This window comes from Festucalex cinctus, chromosome 18, assembly GCF_051991245.1.
Source record: "Festucalex cinctus isolate MCC-2025b chromosome 18, RoL_Fcin_1.0, whole genome shotgun sequence".
NCBI classification, from domain to species: Eukaryota; Metazoa; Chordata; class Actinopteri; order Syngnathiformes; family Syngnathidae; genus Festucalex; species Festucalex cinctus.
In genome coordinates this window covers 502,501-523,112 of record NC_135428.1, presented here as the reverse complement: position 1 = coordinate 523,112, position 20,612 = coordinate 502,501, and the positions used below count along the sequence as shown (strand labels likewise).

The following is a 20,612-nucleotide window of genomic DNA, read 5'->3' as shown; positions in this document are numbered from 1 at the left end:
AGGTTATTTATTTCTTTGTTTAATAATGCGACCAGCGCCGCGACTCCTCCACCAACCATTCCACACCCCCAACACACACACACACACACCCAGCTTGACTTTTTGCAACAGCTGAGCCCACACAACAAAAAATTCAGAACCAATACATACAAATGGGGATCCATGTTAGTTATTTTTATGAACGCAGCACAAGGTCTTCATGTGGTTTTCGGAATGGAAGCTTTCAAAAGTGGCGATTAAGCACCGTTAAAAGGCCACAAGACAAAGAAAAGTGTTGACAATCCTTTCATTTCAATTCCTTTTTTTTTATTTACTTGTTTGGGTTTTGTTTTTTTTTAACTTTAGCTTTTATGCATTTGTCGATATTTTATCTTCTATTTTTATTGATGTGCATCACTTTTGTTGCAGATTCAGTGTTCGTCTTGGAGTCGAGATCAAGTCCAGCACGGATGGAAGCGTTTCCATTTTCTGTTTCAGTTTCAGAACATTTGACTGCCAGTTACCAAAATTGCCAGAAAACAATACAAAAAAGGAAAAAAGAAAAAAATACAAATACATTTTGGTGCGGTTTCAGGATGTATTCAATTTATGGTTAAGTAAACAGATTCTTTCATTGGTTAAGCAATGGAAATTATCGCCACCTACAGAACTGGAGTGGAACTTCAGACTGTTTGACCAGTTGGGAGGGGTGTTTGTGTTTGAGCGACCAAATACGGTCGGACGAATGAAAAGCACTCCAGTTGATGTCATCCATCCTTAACGGCCTCCAGAAAGGAATACAAATAAATCCCGATCGGATGGTGCCGGAAGACAACTTTTGTCAAACAATGACTTCATTTGGACCCATAAAAATCAAGAGCTGCACGCACTTCACAATATTTACAACCGTCTTCTTGCTTTTTTTCCCCCTCAAAACATCCCAACACAAACGACGAATCCCGCATCGCAACCAGTGTTCATTTTGACAAGAAATGTTCATGTAGTTTTAGTCATAATGTAAGATGACAGCAGGAAGGAAGGCAGGTTAACGAGCTGCCGGCACCGAGGAGGCACATGGCGATTACGCAACCATACTCAACTACACCCCCACACAGATAATGCACTCACCTGAGTGAGGAAAGAGGAACCCTGAGAAAATGAGCAGCCTTGCGCTATTTGTCGTGCAAACAACGGCGGCAGGAAGTGCACGTTACCGGCCAAGCTGGTTGCAGCAAGACACGCAAAAGCGCATGGACAGCAAGGAAAAGGACAAACGGACGTTCCACCCTTCAAATCAGCATCGTCCAATCGCCCGTTGACTCGTTTCCCGGCCGTATTAAACAAAAGTGCAATGTTTGGCTGTTCCCTTCAAAAGCGCCAACTGGATTCAGACGCGACACGACGCCACCGACAGCTCATCAGCAAGACACTTGAATTGAAAAGAATCGGTTGTGGATCTGTAGCGCTAAACTGGCTTTGAAAACACGAGCGAGATCGCGGCTGCCGGTTGAAGCGTCAGCATTTTGGTCAACAACTGTCCTGCTATGTGGCAGTGACCTTTCATCTGTCATTGGTTTTTTCTAGGTATCAAAAGTATCGGCGAACCCCTCAAACGTTGAGTGCTCATGTAGTGCTATCAGGCACAAAAATGTATCAAACATCCCTACTTCATATAACAAGCTAGAAAAAAAAAAAATTGCTCACTCCAAACATACAAAGCAGGAATCACAACCACAACGATAATAAAGCAAACGCGATCAATGCATAAATATTGATCAATTGTGAAGCTGAGCCATGATTGGTCATTTACCTGAACCAGCCTGGAAACTCTGATGTCATTTTCAGTCCACAGCAACTGGCAAAATGCCCCCCCTGAAATGGATCAAAATGGATGCCTCATTCATATTTCACAAATGAAATATTCATCACAATGTCATCTTTAGGCTAGCATGCAACATACTATTAGCAAGAACATTTGGACTGAACAACACATTTACAAAAAAGGAGTCCAGCAGTTTAGCCTCTAGCATAAATGTTGCCCATGCCACACAACACTTAATCTCAGTAATTAATCAAATAAATATATCAATAAATAAAAACAGCTCCTACTCTCACGCACTCTTATTAATGACAAAAGAGCAACCATGAGCATGCTATTGTTTTGTCGTTCAGCATATTGAAGAGGGCAGAAAATGACAAGTGTGCTTGTTAGCTCAACACAATGGCAGGAAAAAGCTTCAAACGTGCTAAACAAAAAAGAAATGAAGAAAGAAAAACGTAAAAGACGAGAATTTACCAGAGCCAAAGTCGACAAGCAGGCGAGCTTGTTAGCTAAATGAGAAGCAGGAAGTGTCAGTCACGTGACCACGTGATCAGGAAGTGAAATCAGCTGCGTAAACGAGCACCACAGTGGCCACAAGGGGGCAGTACAAAAACATTGAACGTTCAACAACCTTATATTATTTGTCCACATGATTTGTGCTTGACAGTTTGTGTGCAAATATCTGTTCGGAAAGCACAACTACTCATGCTAGTTGTTAGCATGTCAGTGGGGATGTACTCTTTGTATTAAAGGTGTATTCTTTTGTCGCTGCGTCATCTTTAATGAATCAGGACTGTCAACTTTTGACCAAACCTTGATTGGATTCGGATGTTTCGGGTTTCATGAACTACACGCCACGTGCGTGCGTGTTGGAGCGTTAACATGCGTCGACGGACGATCACAATTAACGCGCAAAATGAGGCGCAACAATATAATATCATATCATTCAAAAATTAAATACAAATGTACTTACTTTTTTATATATATATATGTATATATATAATTTTCGAACTATATTTTTTACATCCATTTTCTGTTCACTTGTAGTGATTTATTCATGTATTTAGTCATTTACTTATTTAGAATTTTGGCAGTTTTGGTCCTCCAACAAGGCAACTCAATGTGCTTTACACAAGGAAAGAAGCGCATCAACAAAGACAACACTAGAGAAGAGAAAACAAAAGGAGGTTATAAAATGAACATACATTGACAAACTTTCAAAACATTTAGCGTAAGGAAGTTTTTCAAAGTAATAATGATGATTAAAACATGCTTTGCAACTGTTTCCAAGACAGTCAAGAAAGAAGAGTTCGAATGAGTCATACGCAAGCCCCGCCTACAAGAAATCATCCGCTCACCTCACGTCCGTCCTGACTCATTCATTCGCAGCGCAGCCACGCCTACTTTTTCACACGGGCCGACCATCCATTCACGCAGGCACAAAAATGTTGCCCATTCATCAAAACGAAAATTGTCTGATGTGGTGCTGGCCAGGCGGGTCAGCGGCCACCCACGCTGGAAGTGCGCGCATGCGTGCACGTGTTTTCTTCCCACTCGAGCTGCCGCATCTTCATCGCAGGTTTTCCTCTCAGGTTCGCTCATCTGCTTCCCAGCCAGCTCATTCGACGACGGCGGCGTGTGTTCAATCAAGTCACAATATTGTTTCCTTTCATTTGGCATTGACATAAGCTTTTATTTGTTTGTGATTGAGTGTGTGAAGCTGGGCATGATGATGTTTGGCCCCTCCCTCACTGGACTGCAGCTCTGACTCATACGAGGCGCAGGCAGACACCGGCGGCGTCTGGCCACAAACACGCGTTCACGACCGTATATGACACATGAACGTCCGTATCGGAGATGTCGCCGATATACGGACGGACGGGATTGTTTTGCTTTGGTTTTACCAAGTCGCTAAAATGGGGGGGGAAGGAATCAGCAGTACCCGAGTAGTATCATCAGTATACGATACCATGCGATAAGCGATACAAGGCTCACCATAACGATTATCTCACGATATGACCATTAGCGATATATTGCTCAGGTCATAAATCCACGACCATCCACCATAAAACTACTCAAGACATCAACTTTTTTGGAATGAGAACATCGTTTTAAACTGTTCAATTGAAAGTTATAATCCACATTTGTCATAAAAACTTGATAAATGTCTTCCACAAGTCAAAGTGCGCTGATGAGTCTTCTTCTTTGCCTGAAGACTTGCATCCATTTCCCCGCCACTCTTATGAGGTGCTCCCCCTAGTGGCGCGCATTGCTCAAAGCGTTTTGGGAAAAAAATACAAACACATTTTAGAAAGTCAGCAAATCCACGACGACTAACTGAATTCTAAAATCAAAAAGTCAAAAGAAAACATAAGAAATCCCAAACGTCATATGACAATCGAGGGGATGTGTTGGATGAGCACGCAAGCACTTCGTAGAAACAGCATCATTTATCATGTTTTCCATTTGTTCAACATCAACAGGAGGACTTTGGACATTTTACAACTTGCCTTAAATAGTGTACAAGAGGAAACTTGTCTATTTTTTCATTCAAGAATTCGAAGTGTAATTCAACAAAAGAAAATATTGGGCTGTAAGGAAGTGAGCGATATGAGAAGGAGTCTTCAAAGTAGTTTGAAATATCAAGTCTGCTCTCAGACTACGGGAAAGAAAGATGGACATTAGCACTCGGAAACTCCCAATTACCACCCAGTTCTGTTCATGTCATTTTGTTGTTATCGCTAAAAAAAAAAAAACATCTTATGTACGGTAACAAAAAAAAAAAAAACTTGACTTCCTGTGTGATGAACAGCTCACCTGCGGACGAGGACGGGCATGCAAGAACAACAACAACAAAAAATGGAAAAGAAAGCCAAATTCTTCCTCTTCCCTCCATCACGCTGGCTCGCCCCGCCCCCTCTCCCGCCCCCTCCTGACGGGATGAGTCACAGACGGGCCAGTTCCCTTGATGCACTGCAGAAGCGTCATGTGACGTCGCCGCCGCCTCATTCATTCATCTTTTCGCACAACTTTCATTCAGAAAAAAAATCAAGAAGAGGGTGACAAGAAAGAAAAAAAAATCTCACGTATATGCGAGACGTGAGCGTGTCATGATCATCGCTTTGCTTTCAGCGCGGTTTCACGTTTGAAAGTTGTTGCCATGGTTACAGCATGCCAGGAGACAAAAAAAACTCACAATGGTGCAGTCGGTTACATAACACAGTCGGCGGCCATTTCATTAGGTACACAAGCAAGCTGCAGCAAGCACATGTGACAGACATCAATCAATCAATCAATCAATCAAAAGTCATCAATCCAGTCGAGATGGGGGTGTGTGTGTGACGTCATCATCCACTGATAGTTTTTGGGTCGCTCCAAACTGAGAAAGAGACAAAAGTGAAGTCGTGTAACGTCACAAGCTTCTGCGTGATTGCTTGCAACATGACGTCATTGCTCATCTTTCAACGGCTCAAATTCAAATCAAAAGTTTCCAAACCTCAATCACAAAACATATTATGATATCAACTATTAGGGATGGAACGATATCCAAACGTCATGATACGACATTATCACGATATTGTGGCGATATTTAAAAAAGGTCACAATATTGTCGAAAAAAATGAGCTCATACTAAAAAAACAAACATAATATTGTGCTTTTGTACATAACATCAATATTATTGTTATTATTATCATTATGTTTTATTCTTATTATTTTGTTATGTTGTTAATTCACGCACAAATTGAGTTCCTCCACATATTGACTTGCTTCCCACGCATATGACTTATTGTTCATCTGACAATTAGTGTAGATTTGAAACATAGAAGGGCCAAAACATGCCTTGTGAAAATGAAATTGCACAAAAGGCAGCCACCAGAGGGTGCTAGAACTGCACAAATTGAAATCAATCAGACTTTTTGAGCAGATGTGTTGCATTTAAATATTGTGAACATGACGACGATGATATATTGTGGCAGTTTTAATATCACAATATCACGATATCCTGCTCATCGTTACATCCAGTAACTATATTACTTCACTTCAAATAAATAGTTAGCGTTTCAACAGGGGTGTGTAGACTTTTTCAATTGATTTTGTACGTAGAAAAAAGGACACTGTTCAGAAAGCAATTCAATTATTATGATTATTTTGTGACGTGTGTCATTTGTCATATTTGGAAGATTTTTGGTGCATTCTGAAGATGATTTTTTTGTGAATGGACGCTTCGTCATTCAAGTTCACCCTGAAAAAAGAAAAGAAAGAAAGCGTACAGTATGAATCACCACAACAAAGTGTTGGTGATGTCATCGCTGGTGGTGGGGGAGTCGCTCGCTCGGTCGTGAGTCACAAGGAGGAGGAGGAAAGAAAAATGGGAGCACATGGGAAGGTGCATATGGCGCACCTGCTAGCATGACTCACCGACGCTCATTTACACACGCGCGCGCACACAACGTGCACGTGCGCGCTGCCACGATGACTCACTCGTCAATGATATCATCATCATCATCATCATCATCATCACCACCACCACCACCACCACCAAAAGGAGGACATCATGTTTTGTGCGCATCCCATTGGAGCAAACTCCACTCGATCATATTTTGGACAAGCACGTTGTTGCTAGGCAGACTTCACGGAGTGACGTCAAGTCAAACTGAAGTGCTTGGACACGTTTTGTAACGTTTGACAGAGATTGACCTTTTTTAGCGTACACAGACTTTTTTTTAATTTTTTTTAATTTTGCATTTGTTACGTTATATGCGCTCATTCTATTATAATTATAATTATGTGTTACCATGCTTCAATGATAGTAAGATTGACGTACATTTATTTTGTATTATTTACCGCAATGTATGAATATTGCGTCACTGTCGTAAAATTCTACACTTTACGTTAGTTGTGATGAAGAAGCGCAGCGGAAGCATGTTGTTGTTGAGAGCAAAAATAAATGCCCCAAAATGTTATCTTTTGAAGTCTGGTGGTTGATAATCATTCGTCAACTGTCCCTGTTGAGGAAATGGAAGCAACAAACGCCAACAACAGCGTTCAATGAAACTTACAATGATTGAAATGACGGAGGAACTATTTGGAGCTCTTTTGGTATCGTAAGGGGAGCTATAGCACCCTCTAGTGGCGCCTTGTTGGTGTCACCTTGACGTTGTGGAGGGGGGAGGTCGGCGATTCTTGGGCTCCCTCTAGTGGCCGCCTGAAACAATCACAGCCCAAGCACGTTTTTTTGCGTTTCATGCTTTTCGTGCGTGTTTTTCAAACAATGTCTGTATGTTTATTTGTGTACAGTGGGTATAAAAAGTTTACACACCCTTGCTGAAATTCCATGTTTTTGTGACCGATATTTGAGCAGTGTTGAGTCATGTTTTGGAAGAATTATTTTATTTTTATTTTTTTCAAGCTTTGAGACATCGTTTCAGTTTTAAGACTTATGTTTTTTTTTTTGTTATTACATTTTGTAAATACATGTATTTTGTATTACAATTTTGTGTCATTTCCTTTCCATCTTGAGACACATTACGGCAGAAGATTTTGGGTCGTACAACAATAAGATCCAAGAATGACTTTCATTTATTTACTTTTATGGCTTCAAAACATTTGTTGAACTTCCACACAAATACAAAATACTCATTAATGACGTGTGTACATTTTCATGGATATTTTCAATATATCGTTCTGCTTGTTTTCATTAACATAGACATGAATCCATTTATTCACAAGAACCAGCTCATTATTATTATTATTATTATGATCCTTTATACGACCGGCATAATCAAACAAGATATTGACTTGATGAAAAAACAAAATCAAAGCAAGTGAAATCGATGACGTGTGTCCTTGTGAACTGGCCTGACGTCATACAGGCAAGTCTGCTGCCCCCTGGTGGCTACTCGACACTGTTATGTCAGCCAGCCACCAGGGGGCGCACAAGCAGAATAGAAGGCAGACTGTACAGTTCACTTGCCCGTCGCAATCAATCAGCACTTTGATGACGACACTAAAAAGGAGCCAAGGTCAATTATTTTCATACAATTTCATAGTTTAAACCAAAACATACGGAAGATTACTGCATTCACTTAAAAAAAAAAAAAAGATTCTGCCATAAAAAAAAAAAAAAAGATTTCTGAAAAACAGGGAAAAAAAATATTCAGAAAAACAGGAGGAAAACTTTAAAAATAAAATAAAATAAAAAATATGCGAAAAAACAGAGCACCAGCTTCTGTTGTTTTGGAGTAGTTTATTTATTTATTTTGACCTCTGAACTCCAAGTGACTTGTTGCAGACCACTGACCTGTATACTGTATATGACTGGCTAGCCGATAGCCCATACACGCCAGTGCACGCCGCTGAAGTCAGAGGGCGGCCATCTTGTTACTCCCACCCGTGATTTTTCCACCTGTTTTTCTGAATATTTTTTTTATGATTGAAAAAAAATATTTAGTACAACGGAAAAAAATATTCGGAAAAACACACAAAAAAAAATAAATACTAAAAAAAACAAAGCTTGAAAAAATGAGTCAGAAAAAACGTTTTTTTTTCTCAAGTGAATGCAACACGCTTCCGTACAAAGAGGTCAAAGGTTGTTTGAATTTGAACCAAGCTGAGGAATGAGAGTAAATATGAAATGGTTGTTTTGTTTTGCAAAACGGAAGCGCTCAGTAGATGAAGAGGACTCGAGTGCGGGGCAAAGTCGACAAGGTGTCGGCCATCTTGCGGATTCGGGTGTAGTTGATGAAGCCTCGGAGGAAGAGCAAGAAGCCTGCGGGGACAAAACGCTTGCTTGACTTTTGCTGACGGTTCCCAAGTGCTTGTGAGTCAAAATGAAGCTAAACTCACCCAGCACCAGGAAGACCCACCACAGCCAATACTGGCCGTCAAAGTAACCAGGAAAGTACGTGGAGAACTGCAAAAAGACAAAAAAAACAACAACAATTTGATTTGATTTGATTTGATTTGATGACAACAAATTGGGCGCGGCCCAATCGGGCTTACCCTGACGATGAGCACCCATTTGATCAGGGACAGGCCGAAGCCCGAGATGGCGCCGTAGCGGCCCGCCGCCGACGTGGTCAGACAGAAGGACAGGAAGAAACCCATCCAGTTGAACAGGAACGACACTGACGCAAAACAAAAAAAAGGCATCTGGGAGCTTCAAGTAGCACTTCACAAAAAAAAGCTCATTTGAACTTATTTGCTCCCAAAGACGTATTTATACGTTCTTGTTTGCTGCTAGAGCATACAGACGACTTTGATGCAGCCTCTCAACTGCAGAGAACGGTTGAAGAAATGGCAGTTATTACGCAAACGGCCAGCAGGTGGCGGCAGAGCATAAGAGATGAGATGAGTGAGGTTTCCACCCCGAGTCGCTATATTCGAATGCTAATTGCTGCAAAACTGAAACAGACAGAAAAATATATATATATATATATATATTTTTTATCTGATGAAAGAAAAGACTCGTTTTGGTCGGTTCCAAGTTTTCTATAGCAATGGAAGACAATATTGCAAAATCCCGTGAGAGCAAAACGGGTGTGAATTTTGCCATCTTACTGAAGAAGGTGAGCATGAAGATGCCGTCGTTTCCGATCCGCAGCTGGTCGGCATCTTCAAAATCGTCTCTGCTAACAAAATCTTCATCCTGCACCATGAGCAGAGGACAAAAAAATAATACATAAAAAATTGCAAACTTGCATCTGAAGCTGCCGTCCGTTGCGGGGAAAGAAAACAAAACGCGGCTCGTCACGTGACAAACATGACGACAGTTGCTCGGGACAAGTTTGAGTGAAGGGATCAACTCATCGAGTACAACAACACGTCACAAAACACCACAGTCAGCACAATATCCAAAAGTCGTGCACTGGAAAGTACAAAAAGACACATACAGGGGGCGCTATGGCGCACACGTGCAAACAGGAAACGCTCGATCGCACATTTCACCGTCACGCACGTTACCTCCAGTGAGCTGCGTATGATGTCATCCAACGTGTCCACACGCTCGCCGTTGTGAGGCTGCGCACCCACCGCGGCAAAAAACAACAACGACAACAACGACAGTGAGCCAGCGAGCGAGCCCGTCAAACACTCAACACCGCGTCGCGGCCAGCAACTTCATTTCTCACACATCGGATCATCTGATCATTCGTTTCAACAATAAGGCGCTACATACACATTTGTGCCATTGAAAAAGGGGCCGCGGTCTGACGAGGCGTGATGCAAGAAAAAAAAAAAAGAAAAAAAAGAAAAACAAAGAAAACAAAGAAAAAAAGCGGTCTGACGAGGCATGACAAGGAAAGAAAAAAGGAAAAAAATGAAAAAAATGGAGTGGTCTGACGAGGCGCGACAAGGAAAAAAAGACTCACTCGTACGGTCAGCGAGGGGGCGTCGCCGCTCTCCATCTTGCTCCTCTCCGCCTCGTCGTACGACGGCAGCGTGGTGGCCACGTTGTACGACGGCGGCGGCTTGGCGAAAGCCACGCCCTCCTTGCACTCCAAATACACTGCAAAGAAAAATTCTAATAAAAAAAGACACTCAAACGTCGACGGCATTCAAACTCAGTCAAGAAGAAAAAAATACATTGGAAGAAGGCATTTGTATTATTATAAGGCGTTCCCAAAAAGGCACAACAGTCCCCCCCAAAAAATAAAGAAAATCTCACAGCAGCCACCAAACAACGACAGCCAAGCACTACTTTTGTCTTCAAAATGTGTCAGAAAAGTTCCAGGACTTCAGTCAAAAGTCGTACAAACACTTTTCCGGTAATGACGTCACTGGCACAGAGCTTTAATTATTTGTGTGGAAATTGCAGACCGAAGTGAAGTGAAGTGAAACCGAATCGCACACCTGGCGACAAATCCGCGTTGAAGTCACACCTGGCGTGCGTCATTCACAGGCTCGCCTCTTTCTCTTGCTTGCTTACCGGCATTGTCCTCTGTGACGCTGCTATAAGGAGGCGGAAAGTCTGCGGCGACCTGACCCTGATGCTGCTCCTGATGCTGCTCCTGATGCTGCTCCATCAGTTCCAGCTCGTACGCGTTGGCCAGCTGCACAAACAAACAAACAAACAAACAAAAACAATTTCCACAGGCAGACATGATTAATCGCACACGGAAAATGATCAACTTCCTGCTGTAGGCGCATGCTAACGGCAATAACAATCAGCCAAGTCGGCTTTAGCGGCCACGTTGAACATATTTTGGCGTTCAATGAATGAGTATCACGTACAATAAAAGGTTATACGAAGATAAATGAATTAACTGACATCGAACGACCTGAACTGCTAGCTTAGCATGAAAGCTAGCCGTGATCGATGTGTTAGTGTACAGAGGGAGGGGTTCGATATATACACGATACCTGCTGATATCTGCCGTTCGGCTCGGCCATTCCAATTTGAACGGCGAATAGAAATCCTAAAAAAACAAAAGAAGCAAATCCTCAAGAAAATGATCAAACAAACTGTCAAGTCGCCGGAGAGGTGGGTGGGGGGGGGGGGGGGGGAATCGGCTGGTTTCATAATGTACGGATTATCAAGTTAGCAACTTTTACTACCACTTCCGGCTAATGGCGGTTGAGTCGAAATAAACGTTTGTGGTTCAAAGCGGCATTAATGCGATTTTGGTGACAAGAAGTCAGCTATGGAATGCAAGCATATTGTAAATATTTTTATTTTTATAAAATGCATATTGGCTCGTTTGTGCCACGGTAGACTTTGCTTTTGCTTTAAAATGACGACAGGAAATCGCTGCTTATCCACTAATTTAACAGCGTTCTTCCCGTGCCAAGCCATTGACGTCATCGGGCACAACAAACCTCCCCCGCCTTGTGGAAAAATGACGACTAAAGTCAAAGAATTATCTTTTAAGTTGATCCATAAATTCGACCCATCAAAATCTTATACAAGTAAGAAATTGAAAAAAAGATAAAGATGTTAACTGTAGCTTTTGTGACGAGTGCCCTGAAACTGTTGTACATTTATTTTGCTACTGTCCATCTGTCAGTTTATTTTGGCAGCAATTTGTTGATTGAATTCACGTTAACATCGAAAAGGATGTCGTGATTAAAGAATAATAAAAGAATGATTAAATAATTAAAGAATAATGAAAATGTATTGAGTGAAAGGAAGTGAAGCTGCTGATAACGGGAACAAGTTATTGTAAGTTTTTATTGCGTGTTGAATGTGAGTGATCAGTTTTGTTGGTAGTGGAGGAGCACGGGGTAGGTGGTGCCGATGTGCTTGCGGTTGTAGCGGTGGCAGACGATCTCCACGCGGTAGAAGCTGAAGCGCACCTTGACGCGCTCGTCGGGCGAGCCCAGGAAGCACAAAGTGTAGAGGGCAAACTCGAACTCGGGACTGACGCCCACCAAGATGCTGCCTTTGGGCTTGATGCCGTTCTTCCAGCTGAACTGCAGCGACAGGATGTGATTCCACTCGGCCGGCTGACCGTTGCCGCGCGCAGGAAGGAAGGAAGGAAGGAACGCCATCAGATAGCCTTTGCACTTCTTGGGAGTTTGACAGCACACATTTTTCAAAATGCCTTCTTTTACTTGTTTTACTTTCACATTGTTTTTATATATATGGAATGTTTATTGATTGAAAAAAAAAAAGAAGTCACTTTTGTCCTTATTTTGTCAATTTTTTTCAATTTTAGTTATGTCATCAGTTTAACTATAATAACAGGGACCCCGATAATAACAGTAATAATAATAATAATAGCTTGGGTAGAATGAGGAGAATATTACCATCCAGGGTGATATCTTTTATTTCCTTTTGACTTTTCATTTCTTTTTATTTTTAGAGCAAATTTAAGATTTTTCAAAAGTGCCTTGTTTTAGTTCAGTTTTTTTTGTAGCTTTAGTTTTATATTTTCTTTGTATGGAGTATTTGTTGATTGCAAAATTTTTTTTTTTCAAAAAGAGTCAGTTTTGTATTTTAGGTATTTCATTAGCTTTTATTAATGATAACAGGGACCCTGATAATAATAGTAATAATAATAATATTAATAGTTATAATCATAATAATAGTAATAGTAATAATAATAATAATAGCTTAGATAGAGTGATTTTTGACTTTATTTTGTTAACAATTTATTTTTTCAATTTGAGTTATTTCATTTGTTTTCATTAACTCTAATAATAGGGACCCTGATAATAGTAATAATAATGGTAATAATAATCATCCTAATAATAGCTTGTGTAATCTGAGAAGGAGAATATTGCCGTGTTCGAGTGTCTTGTTTTGTGCCTTTATCGGTTGAAAGCAATGGCAGGTGTCCCCCAACGATTTGATGCGACACTCGACCAGCAGGGGGCGCTCCATTGCGTATTTTGCGGCGTACCTGCGGCGAGTTGGCGTGGACGCTGTAGCCTTTGTAGTGGACGTGTCCCAGCTTCTCCTGCAGGTAGAGCTGGATCCAGTTGTGGAAGCCGATGACGGTGCGGCCGCCTCGGGTCTCGCCCACAAACACGTGCTCGAAACCCGACGAGTCCGGCCTGCGGGCCGCATCGCAAACCAAAATAAACATTACGAAACAAAGGGGTCATTCTTATGACTTATTTCCGACATAATGTCGTGCGAAAGTTGCATTCCACAGGTTTGACCCGATCTGATGCAGGAGGCCCCGCCCACCTGCTGGATCCTCGCCTGGCGTACAGTTCGAACCAGATTGTGTACAGCTGCTCCTTGAACTGCGTCTCGTCGCGCGGCGACAGATTCTTCGCCACCAGGTATCGATGAGCGATCTGAAGGGAAACAAATAATAATCATACAAATCATGAACAGCGCATAGACGTGTCGGCTTACCTTCATGGGCGGAGTTTTGACAATGGCGTCCAGGAACTTGTGGTTCTCAGCCACCTCCTCAGGTGTGACGATTTCGGGCTCGCCCGTGTCGCTCACGTAATTATCCAACAGGGAGATGAAGGCTGCACGCGCAAAACACACAAACGCACTTTAGCTCACGTAAAAAAAAATAAAAAAATAAAAAAAATTATTTGGTTCACAAAATCAAATAAAAAAGAAAATTCCATTAAGTGGGAATATAGGGAAGGGAACAAAGCGGACATCTTTCTTGGCAATAAGAATCTATAATAACAGTATTAATAATAGTAATAATTTATCATAATAAATCAAACGTGTTTAAATAAAGGCAGGGCAATGTGGCAAGGTGTCAGCAAAGCACTACTTTTGTCCAAATGATCTTGCAGACATTTGACTGACCTGAAAAGGTTTCCTTCTGGAAAATGTTCTCGTCGACAAATTTGAAGAGAGGAGATCCCGCCCCGTCCTTGTCGTCGTCCTTGTCGTGGTCGTCGTCGTTGGCGGCCATGTTGTCGCTCACTTTGCCCTGAAACAAAATGCATTTTTTTTGCAAACGACATCTCATTTGCAAGGCGTGCGTGCGCGTGCGTGGCACCTGCAAGGATATGCGGTAGTCCTTCCCGGGTCGCAGCCTGTTGATGTCGTTGTCCCACAATTCCTGAACCGTGGCCGACAGCTCCGATTCGCTCGCCGTCATCGCCGTCATCATCATCGGCGTCATCATCATCGTCGTCGTCGTCTCACGTCTCCGTCAGGTGGCCTACGTTGCTCGCTGCACATCACAGTTTTTTTTTTTAAAAATCATCAGTTTTTTTTAATAGTAATTTTGTTTAAAAAAAAAAAAAAAAGTTTAATTTTGAATCAAACCCAGAAGTTTTTTTTTTTTTAAGTAATTTTGAAAAAAACAACCCAGAAAGATTTTTTAAAGTAATTTTGAATAAACAACCCAGATTTTTTTTTTTTTTTTTTTAAGTAATTTTGAATAAGACCCATAATTTATTTATTTATTTGAAGTCATTGTGTATAAAACAAGCCGGGAAAGTTGGGTCAGATCATCTACTTGTGTCAATTTGACCCATTTTTGGTCAAAAATTGGGCCTTTATTTTTTATTGATTTATTTTTTTTAATAAAACAACCGAGACGATCGGGTCAAACAGACCCAAAAATGGATTGGTCCATTATTGATCCATATTTGGGTTACTATTGAGCCAATTGTTTTGAGTGTATCCATTTTCTGAGCCACTTTTCCTCACAAGGGTCGCAGATATTCCTACATTTATGGAAAAATAAAAATATTGCCCAACATAGAAACGCCAATAAATATATTTACCTGAAGTTGAATACAGTATATAATATAAGGTGTTTATCATTTAAAGTTAATTAAATGTTTTTGCTTTTCTATTGGAATTACTGACAACACATTCGATCCTAATTCCCAAACTTTTGTGACATTTTAAAAATGAAACTTTGATTTGACATCGAAAAGAATTCCGGTCAACATTCCGCGGTTGATTGATTGATTATTGATCTACTTTGTTTGAGGACATGTTGCACATCTGTTGAGCTCCCCCGTGACCCCAGGCTGACCTTTTTGTGGAGAGGCGATCCCGGCTCGTTTCCTGCAGTCGGTGGCCTTCACGCGCTGCTGCTGCTTCTGCTGTTTGTGAGACAACAGATGTCTTTAGGGGCATACTGTAGTAGCAATCAGTCAGTTTGGTGTGCGTTTGTGCGTGTGGATGGGAGGGAGGGGAGGGACGGGGGCCATTTTAAAGGGTTATCCGCTGTCAGCAACTCTGGCCAAAGGCGTGTCGTCTCTTTTCACTCTCAGGCTCCAACGTGTGCACGCTTTTGTTTCTTTACTATATACATTGTTGCTCCCTCACACGCGGGTCACAAGGCAGCGCCACCTGGATGACAAGTCCAAATACGGCTCGCGTGACGTCACTCCGCAGGTGACCAGGCGACCTGTGGGGCGACGGACACACGTAATGATTAGTTGCTTGGAAATTCCGTGCCGTGGCACACGAACATGCTCAAATACAAAACGTGGATTGTCATCATTACTGGTGCGGTGTCATTTTCAAATGATTATTCCACTTGGGGAGGTATTTGCGGTCTGTGCTGCCTTCACGCTGTATCGTCATGATGGTAAAGAGCACATGTCGACTACTGTAGTAGAAAAATTGCACGTGAGCGCCCCCTCGTGTCGTATTTTCTACTGGACAACTGGGAATTGATTTTCATAGCCGAGTTTCCGAGTTGAGTGAACTTTTCAAGTTTCAACATGGCGGAGAGCGCACAAGGATTTGTGAATGGCAAGAAATATGAACACTTAAAGGCGTTAACGTCCACTAGCACAACAGGCTATTTTACAATCTACACAATGACGTAGCATACACAATTTTTGCTCTAACAACAAAAATCACATGAACAGAAGTCGGTCGTCATTCGGAGTTTCCAAGTGGTAACGTCCATCTTCTTTCCCATATCACGTAAAGGCAGAAAATGATTACCATCCCTTGTTTACGGCAGTAACCGCGTTTTACGACAGTCTTACGGATTTGACGTTACGCAGTTCGACTGTTGTTGCACTGTGGGTCTATTTCAAACCTCTCATCTTGTAGCAAAAATTCATAGTTCTCTTAAAAAACAAAACTATGCTGATACTCCATATGGTTGAAGAACAGCTTCAAACTTACTTTGGGTGCACCTTTTTTAGTCGCTTTTGGCAAAAATCGCCCTAATGATGAGAACTTCCATGAATATGTGAATTGATGACAACTAGCTGCTACATCAATTTCCAAGAAAGCACAAGACATGAATGTGCCAGCAGTTATTTATTTATTTATTATAAAGTGTATCGCATCCGTTACATTTAAATCCACTAGTTATGTCTGTTGGAAATGTTAAATCCCATCAGAAATAAGGAAAATGAACTAGTTGTCAAATAAGCTTTACCAATTGGAAGTTTGAAGTTTAACGAGTGTCGTGTTCAAATCAAGCGGCAATAAAGTACTCACCCTGTGAAGACGTTGAAAAGAGAAGGAGCAAACCATTTGGTTGCATTTCATGTGAATGCAAAATGCCAGATTTTATTTGGAAGCTGAATTGAACGGCGGTCCTGCTCAGGACAAGAAAGATGACTTGAAGAATAAACAACAACTTTTTTTTTTTTTTTTTTTTTTTTTTGCTTGAACATGACTTGAAACAAACAGAAAAATGATTTCCACTTGGTTGGCCTCTACAAAAAAAAGATTGATTGTCCAAACAAATGGTTGTGCTGGGTTTGGACACGCTTTTTGGCAACAAACAACAATCATCTCATCTGATGAAGTAGGAACAGTGTTTCAAATCTAAGATGGCGCGAGACTGATAGCAAACGTGAGCAAAGATATCTTCAACTTAACTGATGAATACACAATCAACAAACAAAACAAAAATGAAGACCCTCGTTAATCATTGCGGATTTGTTTTGAGATAACTTTTTTCTTCTTTTGTGGCACTAAAAGTCAACATTTGTTCGAACCCCTTCAACAAACGCTGACATTGAAAAGAAATATATGAGCGGGCCATTTTTTGTTTTTGTAACACACTCCACCACTTCATTGAACTGTGACATCCCCAAATTTGAGACGAGATCCCGAACGTGTGGTTAGCGACGTCTATAATGACGTTTGTAGTCAAATCTGATGCGAAAGTCTGACCAAAAAAAAAAAAAAAAGCAGATCAAGCCAAATATTCTCGACATGTGCAGGAATATATTCAATTGCATTTTTTTGGGGGGGGGGATCAATTTCGGAATACGCTTTATAAAAAGGCGACCACAATCAAGGCTTACGTGCTTTCCAAACATCCGATTGGACGTGATGATGCGTTGTACCTAATCAAGTGTCTGACGACGCGAGAATCAAAAGTGTAAAAAGGTGCCGGGTGAAAGTGCATTCATGACAATGTCAGTCTTCCTCGTCACTCCACAAGGCCTCGTCTTCATCCGCATCCGCGCCGTGGAAGAGCCTGCAAGCAAACAAGCAAACAAACATTGGCGAGCGAGCGAGCGAGCGCGTCGTCGGCACAAAATGGATGCCGTGAAGAAGGACACCACTCACTGGTTGTAGCAGGGCGCGTGCGGGTTGTTGAAGTGACTGTACGGGTTGGCTTTGTTGAGCAGGCCCAGGCAAAGCCAGCAGAAGTAATGGTGGCACGACGTGCACGTCATTTTGTTGCAACCGTCCACTTTCTAGACAACAACAACAACAACAACTCTAGACTAAGTGCAATTTGTGGGGAAATTGTGTGGGAATGCATTCCCACAACAACAAAATGGAATGTCTGGAGCAAGGGTGGTGTGGTAGCAGCTCACCTCGCCTCGCCACGCCACGCCACGCCAAGGACAGCTCACCTGGATGTTGGTGCCGCAGTAAGGGCAGCATTTGGCGTTGTCGTTGAGCCAATCTCGGCTGAAGGACTCTTCCACCGCTTTCTGGATCACGCGCTTGCCAAAGCGCTGCTCCAGAAACTTTTTGCCCTCCGCCGTGGCCGACAGATACTCGTCTCGGAGGCTGCGCAGTTCCTCTGGGACACACACAAAAATAAATAAAAAAATAAATACATAAATACATACATACATATATCAATAATGATAAATAAATCCTAAATAACAACATAAATACATGAAACAATATAAATAAAATAATAAAAACTAAATACAAAATAAAAGAAATATATTAAATAATTAAAATAAAAAATAAAAATATATAATTATATATAAACAAAATAAAAATACAAAATAATAAAAGAAAAAGAATATCAAATAAATAAAAACAAAAATAAAATGAAAAAGAAAAAATTAATAAATACAGACATTAAGTGGAAGCATTTTGGGATCAGCACCAAATTTCTGAAAAAAAAAAAAAAAAAAGTGGAAGCATTTGGAGATCAATGCCAAATTTCTAGAAAAAAAATTGACAGTGGGAGCATTTGGTGTGCAACAAATTTATGGGGAAAAAAAAAAAAAATCAAGACAAGTGTGATGAAAGGATATCTTGTGAGACTGAATTTTGGTGAGCACGACTGACAAATAATAATCATCAGCAACACTCGTTTGGAACAGTCAGTTACATGATCAATTGTTTCATTTTATAAACTGTCCACATTTTTCATAGAAACGTATGCAAAAGTGAGTCAGTTGCTGATAAACACAAGTAAGCTGATGAGTCTTCTTCGCTTGAAGACCTGCGTCCATTTCTCCACCACTCTTATGAGGCGCTCCCCCTAGTGGCCCGTCAAGTAATTGCTCACTAAGTAAAGCGCAATGGAGCCGTTATAATGGCTGTATATTCATTCCAAACATGGCGATACAAAGTATCACGATTTATTGATATATGGTCAGACTGGACGTAGCGAGAGGTGAAAGGTTACCTGCGGGGATCTTGCAGTGCGAGAGTCCGTGGTAGCCCATCTTGCAGAGCGTGCAGAAGGCGTACTGGCAGACGGAGCAGATGGCCATGGTGCTGTCGGGCTCGGCCAGCACGGCGGCGCCGCACGCGTGGCGGGGGCAGTACGCCACGTCGGCCATCAGGTCCAGGCTGGACTGCAGCAGCAGCCGGTCGTAGCGGGCGAAGGCGTCCTCGTCCACCAGCTGCTTCACCTGGACGGACGAGCGAGCGAGCGAGCGAGGCGACGTCAAACCGGGTCGCCGGCGGGGACGTCGGGTGAGCGCGCTACCTGAGCGGGCGTGGCCACGGACGAGCAGCGGGGCTGCGGGCAGCGGAGGCCGCGCACGTTGCCGTCGCGGATTTGGACCTGGAAGTATTGCGCCATGCAGCTGTTGCAGTAGACGTGCTGGCACTGGTGGAAGCGCAGGCAGGCGGCGCCGCGCTTCTCCGTCCAGCAGATGGCGCAGCGGAAGGGCGTGGCCTCAAACGCACGCTGACGCTGCGCCTGGTCAAAGTCCAGAAGGTGAGGTAGCAGGTCGGCGCGCGCATCCAGCGACGACACCGCCCTCGGGTCCGCTGGCGCATCCTCGCACGTCCTCGTCTTCTTCTTCTTCTTCTTCTTCTCGCAAATATCGCAACCGCTTACCGCTTGGGCTGAGCAACATTACAAAAAAAAATTGCGTTCAAATTCAAATATGATGAACTGTTCAGCACTCGTAAACAGTTCTAGAAAAAAAAAAACAAAGTTGCTTTGACGCCAGAGATTTTGGGGAACTTTATTTTTTTGCGTTCCTACCTGCGGCGGCGGTGGCGGCGTCGTGCTGGTCTTTCCTGCCGGCCGCCTTGCTTTCGTGTCTGGCAATGAGAAGCGGCGAGCGGATGGCGAGGAAGTCCAGCACCTCCTCGCTGAGAAACTGAATCCACGTGAAGAGAACCACGCAGCCTCGATTCTCCTCCCACAATTCGTCCAGGCGGCGGCACAGAGCGCTCATCTGACCACAAGGAGTGACGATCAATAAAATGGCCGCCCTCCCGCCTGCCATATTGCGACGCGTCGCACCTGCCCTCGGCTCATCCATTTGGAGCTGACGGTGAAGACGGGCGCGTTTGTCGACGGGTAGTCTTCGGGAAGCTCAAAGTTGAGGACCAACGGCGGCAGGAAGCTGATTGGATATTCCCGTTGCTCCTCCCCTGACAAAAAAAAAAACCAAAGAAAAAAAAGATTGCAGAGAAGCAAGCGGAGGGAGGCATCAAAACATGCATATGACAAATCTATTCTTGTCGTCATTCCTTTCAAAAAGGCACAAACTCAATTTTCAAGGACCAAAACTGACAACGTTCAAAATAAATAAATAAATAAATAAATCACTAAAAGTGTAAATAAAAAATTTAATTCAAAAATTATATATACAAAAAAATAAGTATTAATGGAAATAAAAGAACAAAAAATATATATCTACACATAAATAAATACATTTGTATTTAATTTATTTTATTTAAATAAAAAAATTAATGACTAAAATTAAAAATAAAAACAGGTAAAAAATATAA

General features: G+C 42.1%; 4 protein-coding genes across 10 annotated transcripts in view; all 4 read right to left on the bottom strand.

Moving 5' to 3' along the window:
* Positions 1 to 2,395, bottom strand: part of LOC144005902 (uncharacterized) — a 36,614-nt gene extending 34,219 nt beyond the window's left edge. For 4 of the 5 annotated variants that reach the window (XM_077504375.1, XM_077504376.1, XM_077504372.1 and 1 more), the window contains exons 1-2: positions 2,099 to 2,265; positions 1,790 to 1,851 (exon numbers count right to left, since the gene is read on the bottom strand). In XM_077504375.1, the coding sequence (XP_077360501.1) occupies positions 1,790 to 1,851; positions 2,099 to 2,131 (95 nt within the window). In that variant the 5' untranslated portion in view covers positions 2,132 to 2,265. The other variant, XM_077504373.1, reaches the window with a different exon arrangement.
* Positions 2,396 to 7,363: 4,968 nt separating this feature from the next.
* LOC144006751 (NEDD4 family-interacting protein 1-like) lies at positions 7,364 to 11,294 on the bottom strand. Of its 3 annotated transcripts, XM_077505767.1 has the most exons (8): positions 11,162 to 11,294; positions 10,728 to 10,851; positions 10,171 to 10,307; positions 9,764 to 9,820; positions 9,362 to 9,449; positions 8,804 to 8,928; positions 8,648 to 8,714; positions 7,364 to 8,570 (listed from the first exon to the last, which is right to left on the bottom strand). In XM_077505767.1, exons 1-8 carry the CDS (start codon positions 11,189 to 11,191, stop codon positions 8,467 to 8,469), a joined length of 732 nt encoding a protein of 243 aa, XP_077361893.1. In that variant the 5' UTR covers positions 11,192 to 11,294; the 3' UTR covers positions 7,364 to 8,466. The 3 variants fall into 3 exon arrangements, with proteins under 3 accessions (XP_077361893.1, XP_077361894.1, XP_077361895.1); XM_077505768.1 differs by lacking the exon at positions 9,764 to 9,820; XM_077505769.1 differs by lacking the exon at positions 11,162 to 11,294 and having other exon boundaries at positions 10,652 to 10,800.
* A 648-nt stretch (positions 11,295 to 11,942) lies between these two features.
* Positions 11,943 to 15,364, bottom strand: endou2 (endonuclease, polyU-specific 2). The gene is made up of 7 exons (XM_077505764.1): positions 15,214 to 15,364; positions 14,221 to 14,397; positions 14,025 to 14,151; positions 13,608 to 13,729; positions 13,434 to 13,546; positions 13,144 to 13,297; positions 11,943 to 12,244 (listed from the first exon to the last, which is right to left on the bottom strand). Exons 2-7 carry the CDS (start codon positions 14,350 to 14,352, stop codon positions 11,993 to 11,995), a joined length of 900 nt encoding a protein of 299 aa, XP_077361890.1. The 5' UTR covers positions 14,353 to 14,397; positions 15,214 to 15,364; the 3' UTR covers positions 11,943 to 11,992.
* Positions 15,365 to 16,444: 1,080 nt separating this feature from the next.
* The window catches only part of rnf14 (ring finger protein 14), a 6,512-nt gene continuing 2,344 nt past the window's right edge, over positions 16,445 to 20,612 (bottom strand). Inside the window, exons 3-9 of the mRNA XM_077505761.1 lie at positions 20,122 to 20,252; positions 19,858 to 20,053; positions 19,351 to 19,715; positions 19,045 to 19,273; positions 18,026 to 18,198; positions 17,733 to 17,863; positions 16,445 to 17,640 (exon numbers count right to left, since the gene is read on the bottom strand). Coding sequence (XP_077361887.1) covers positions 17,580 to 17,640; positions 17,733 to 17,863; positions 18,026 to 18,198; positions 19,045 to 19,273; positions 19,351 to 19,715; positions 19,858 to 20,053; positions 20,122 to 20,252 — 1,286 coding nt within the window. The 3' untranslated portion in view covers positions 16,445 to 17,579. The remainder of the gene's footprint in view (positions 17,641 to 17,732; positions 17,864 to 18,025; positions 18,199 to 19,044; positions 19,274 to 19,350; positions 19,716 to 19,857; positions 20,054 to 20,121; positions 20,253 to 20,612) is intronic.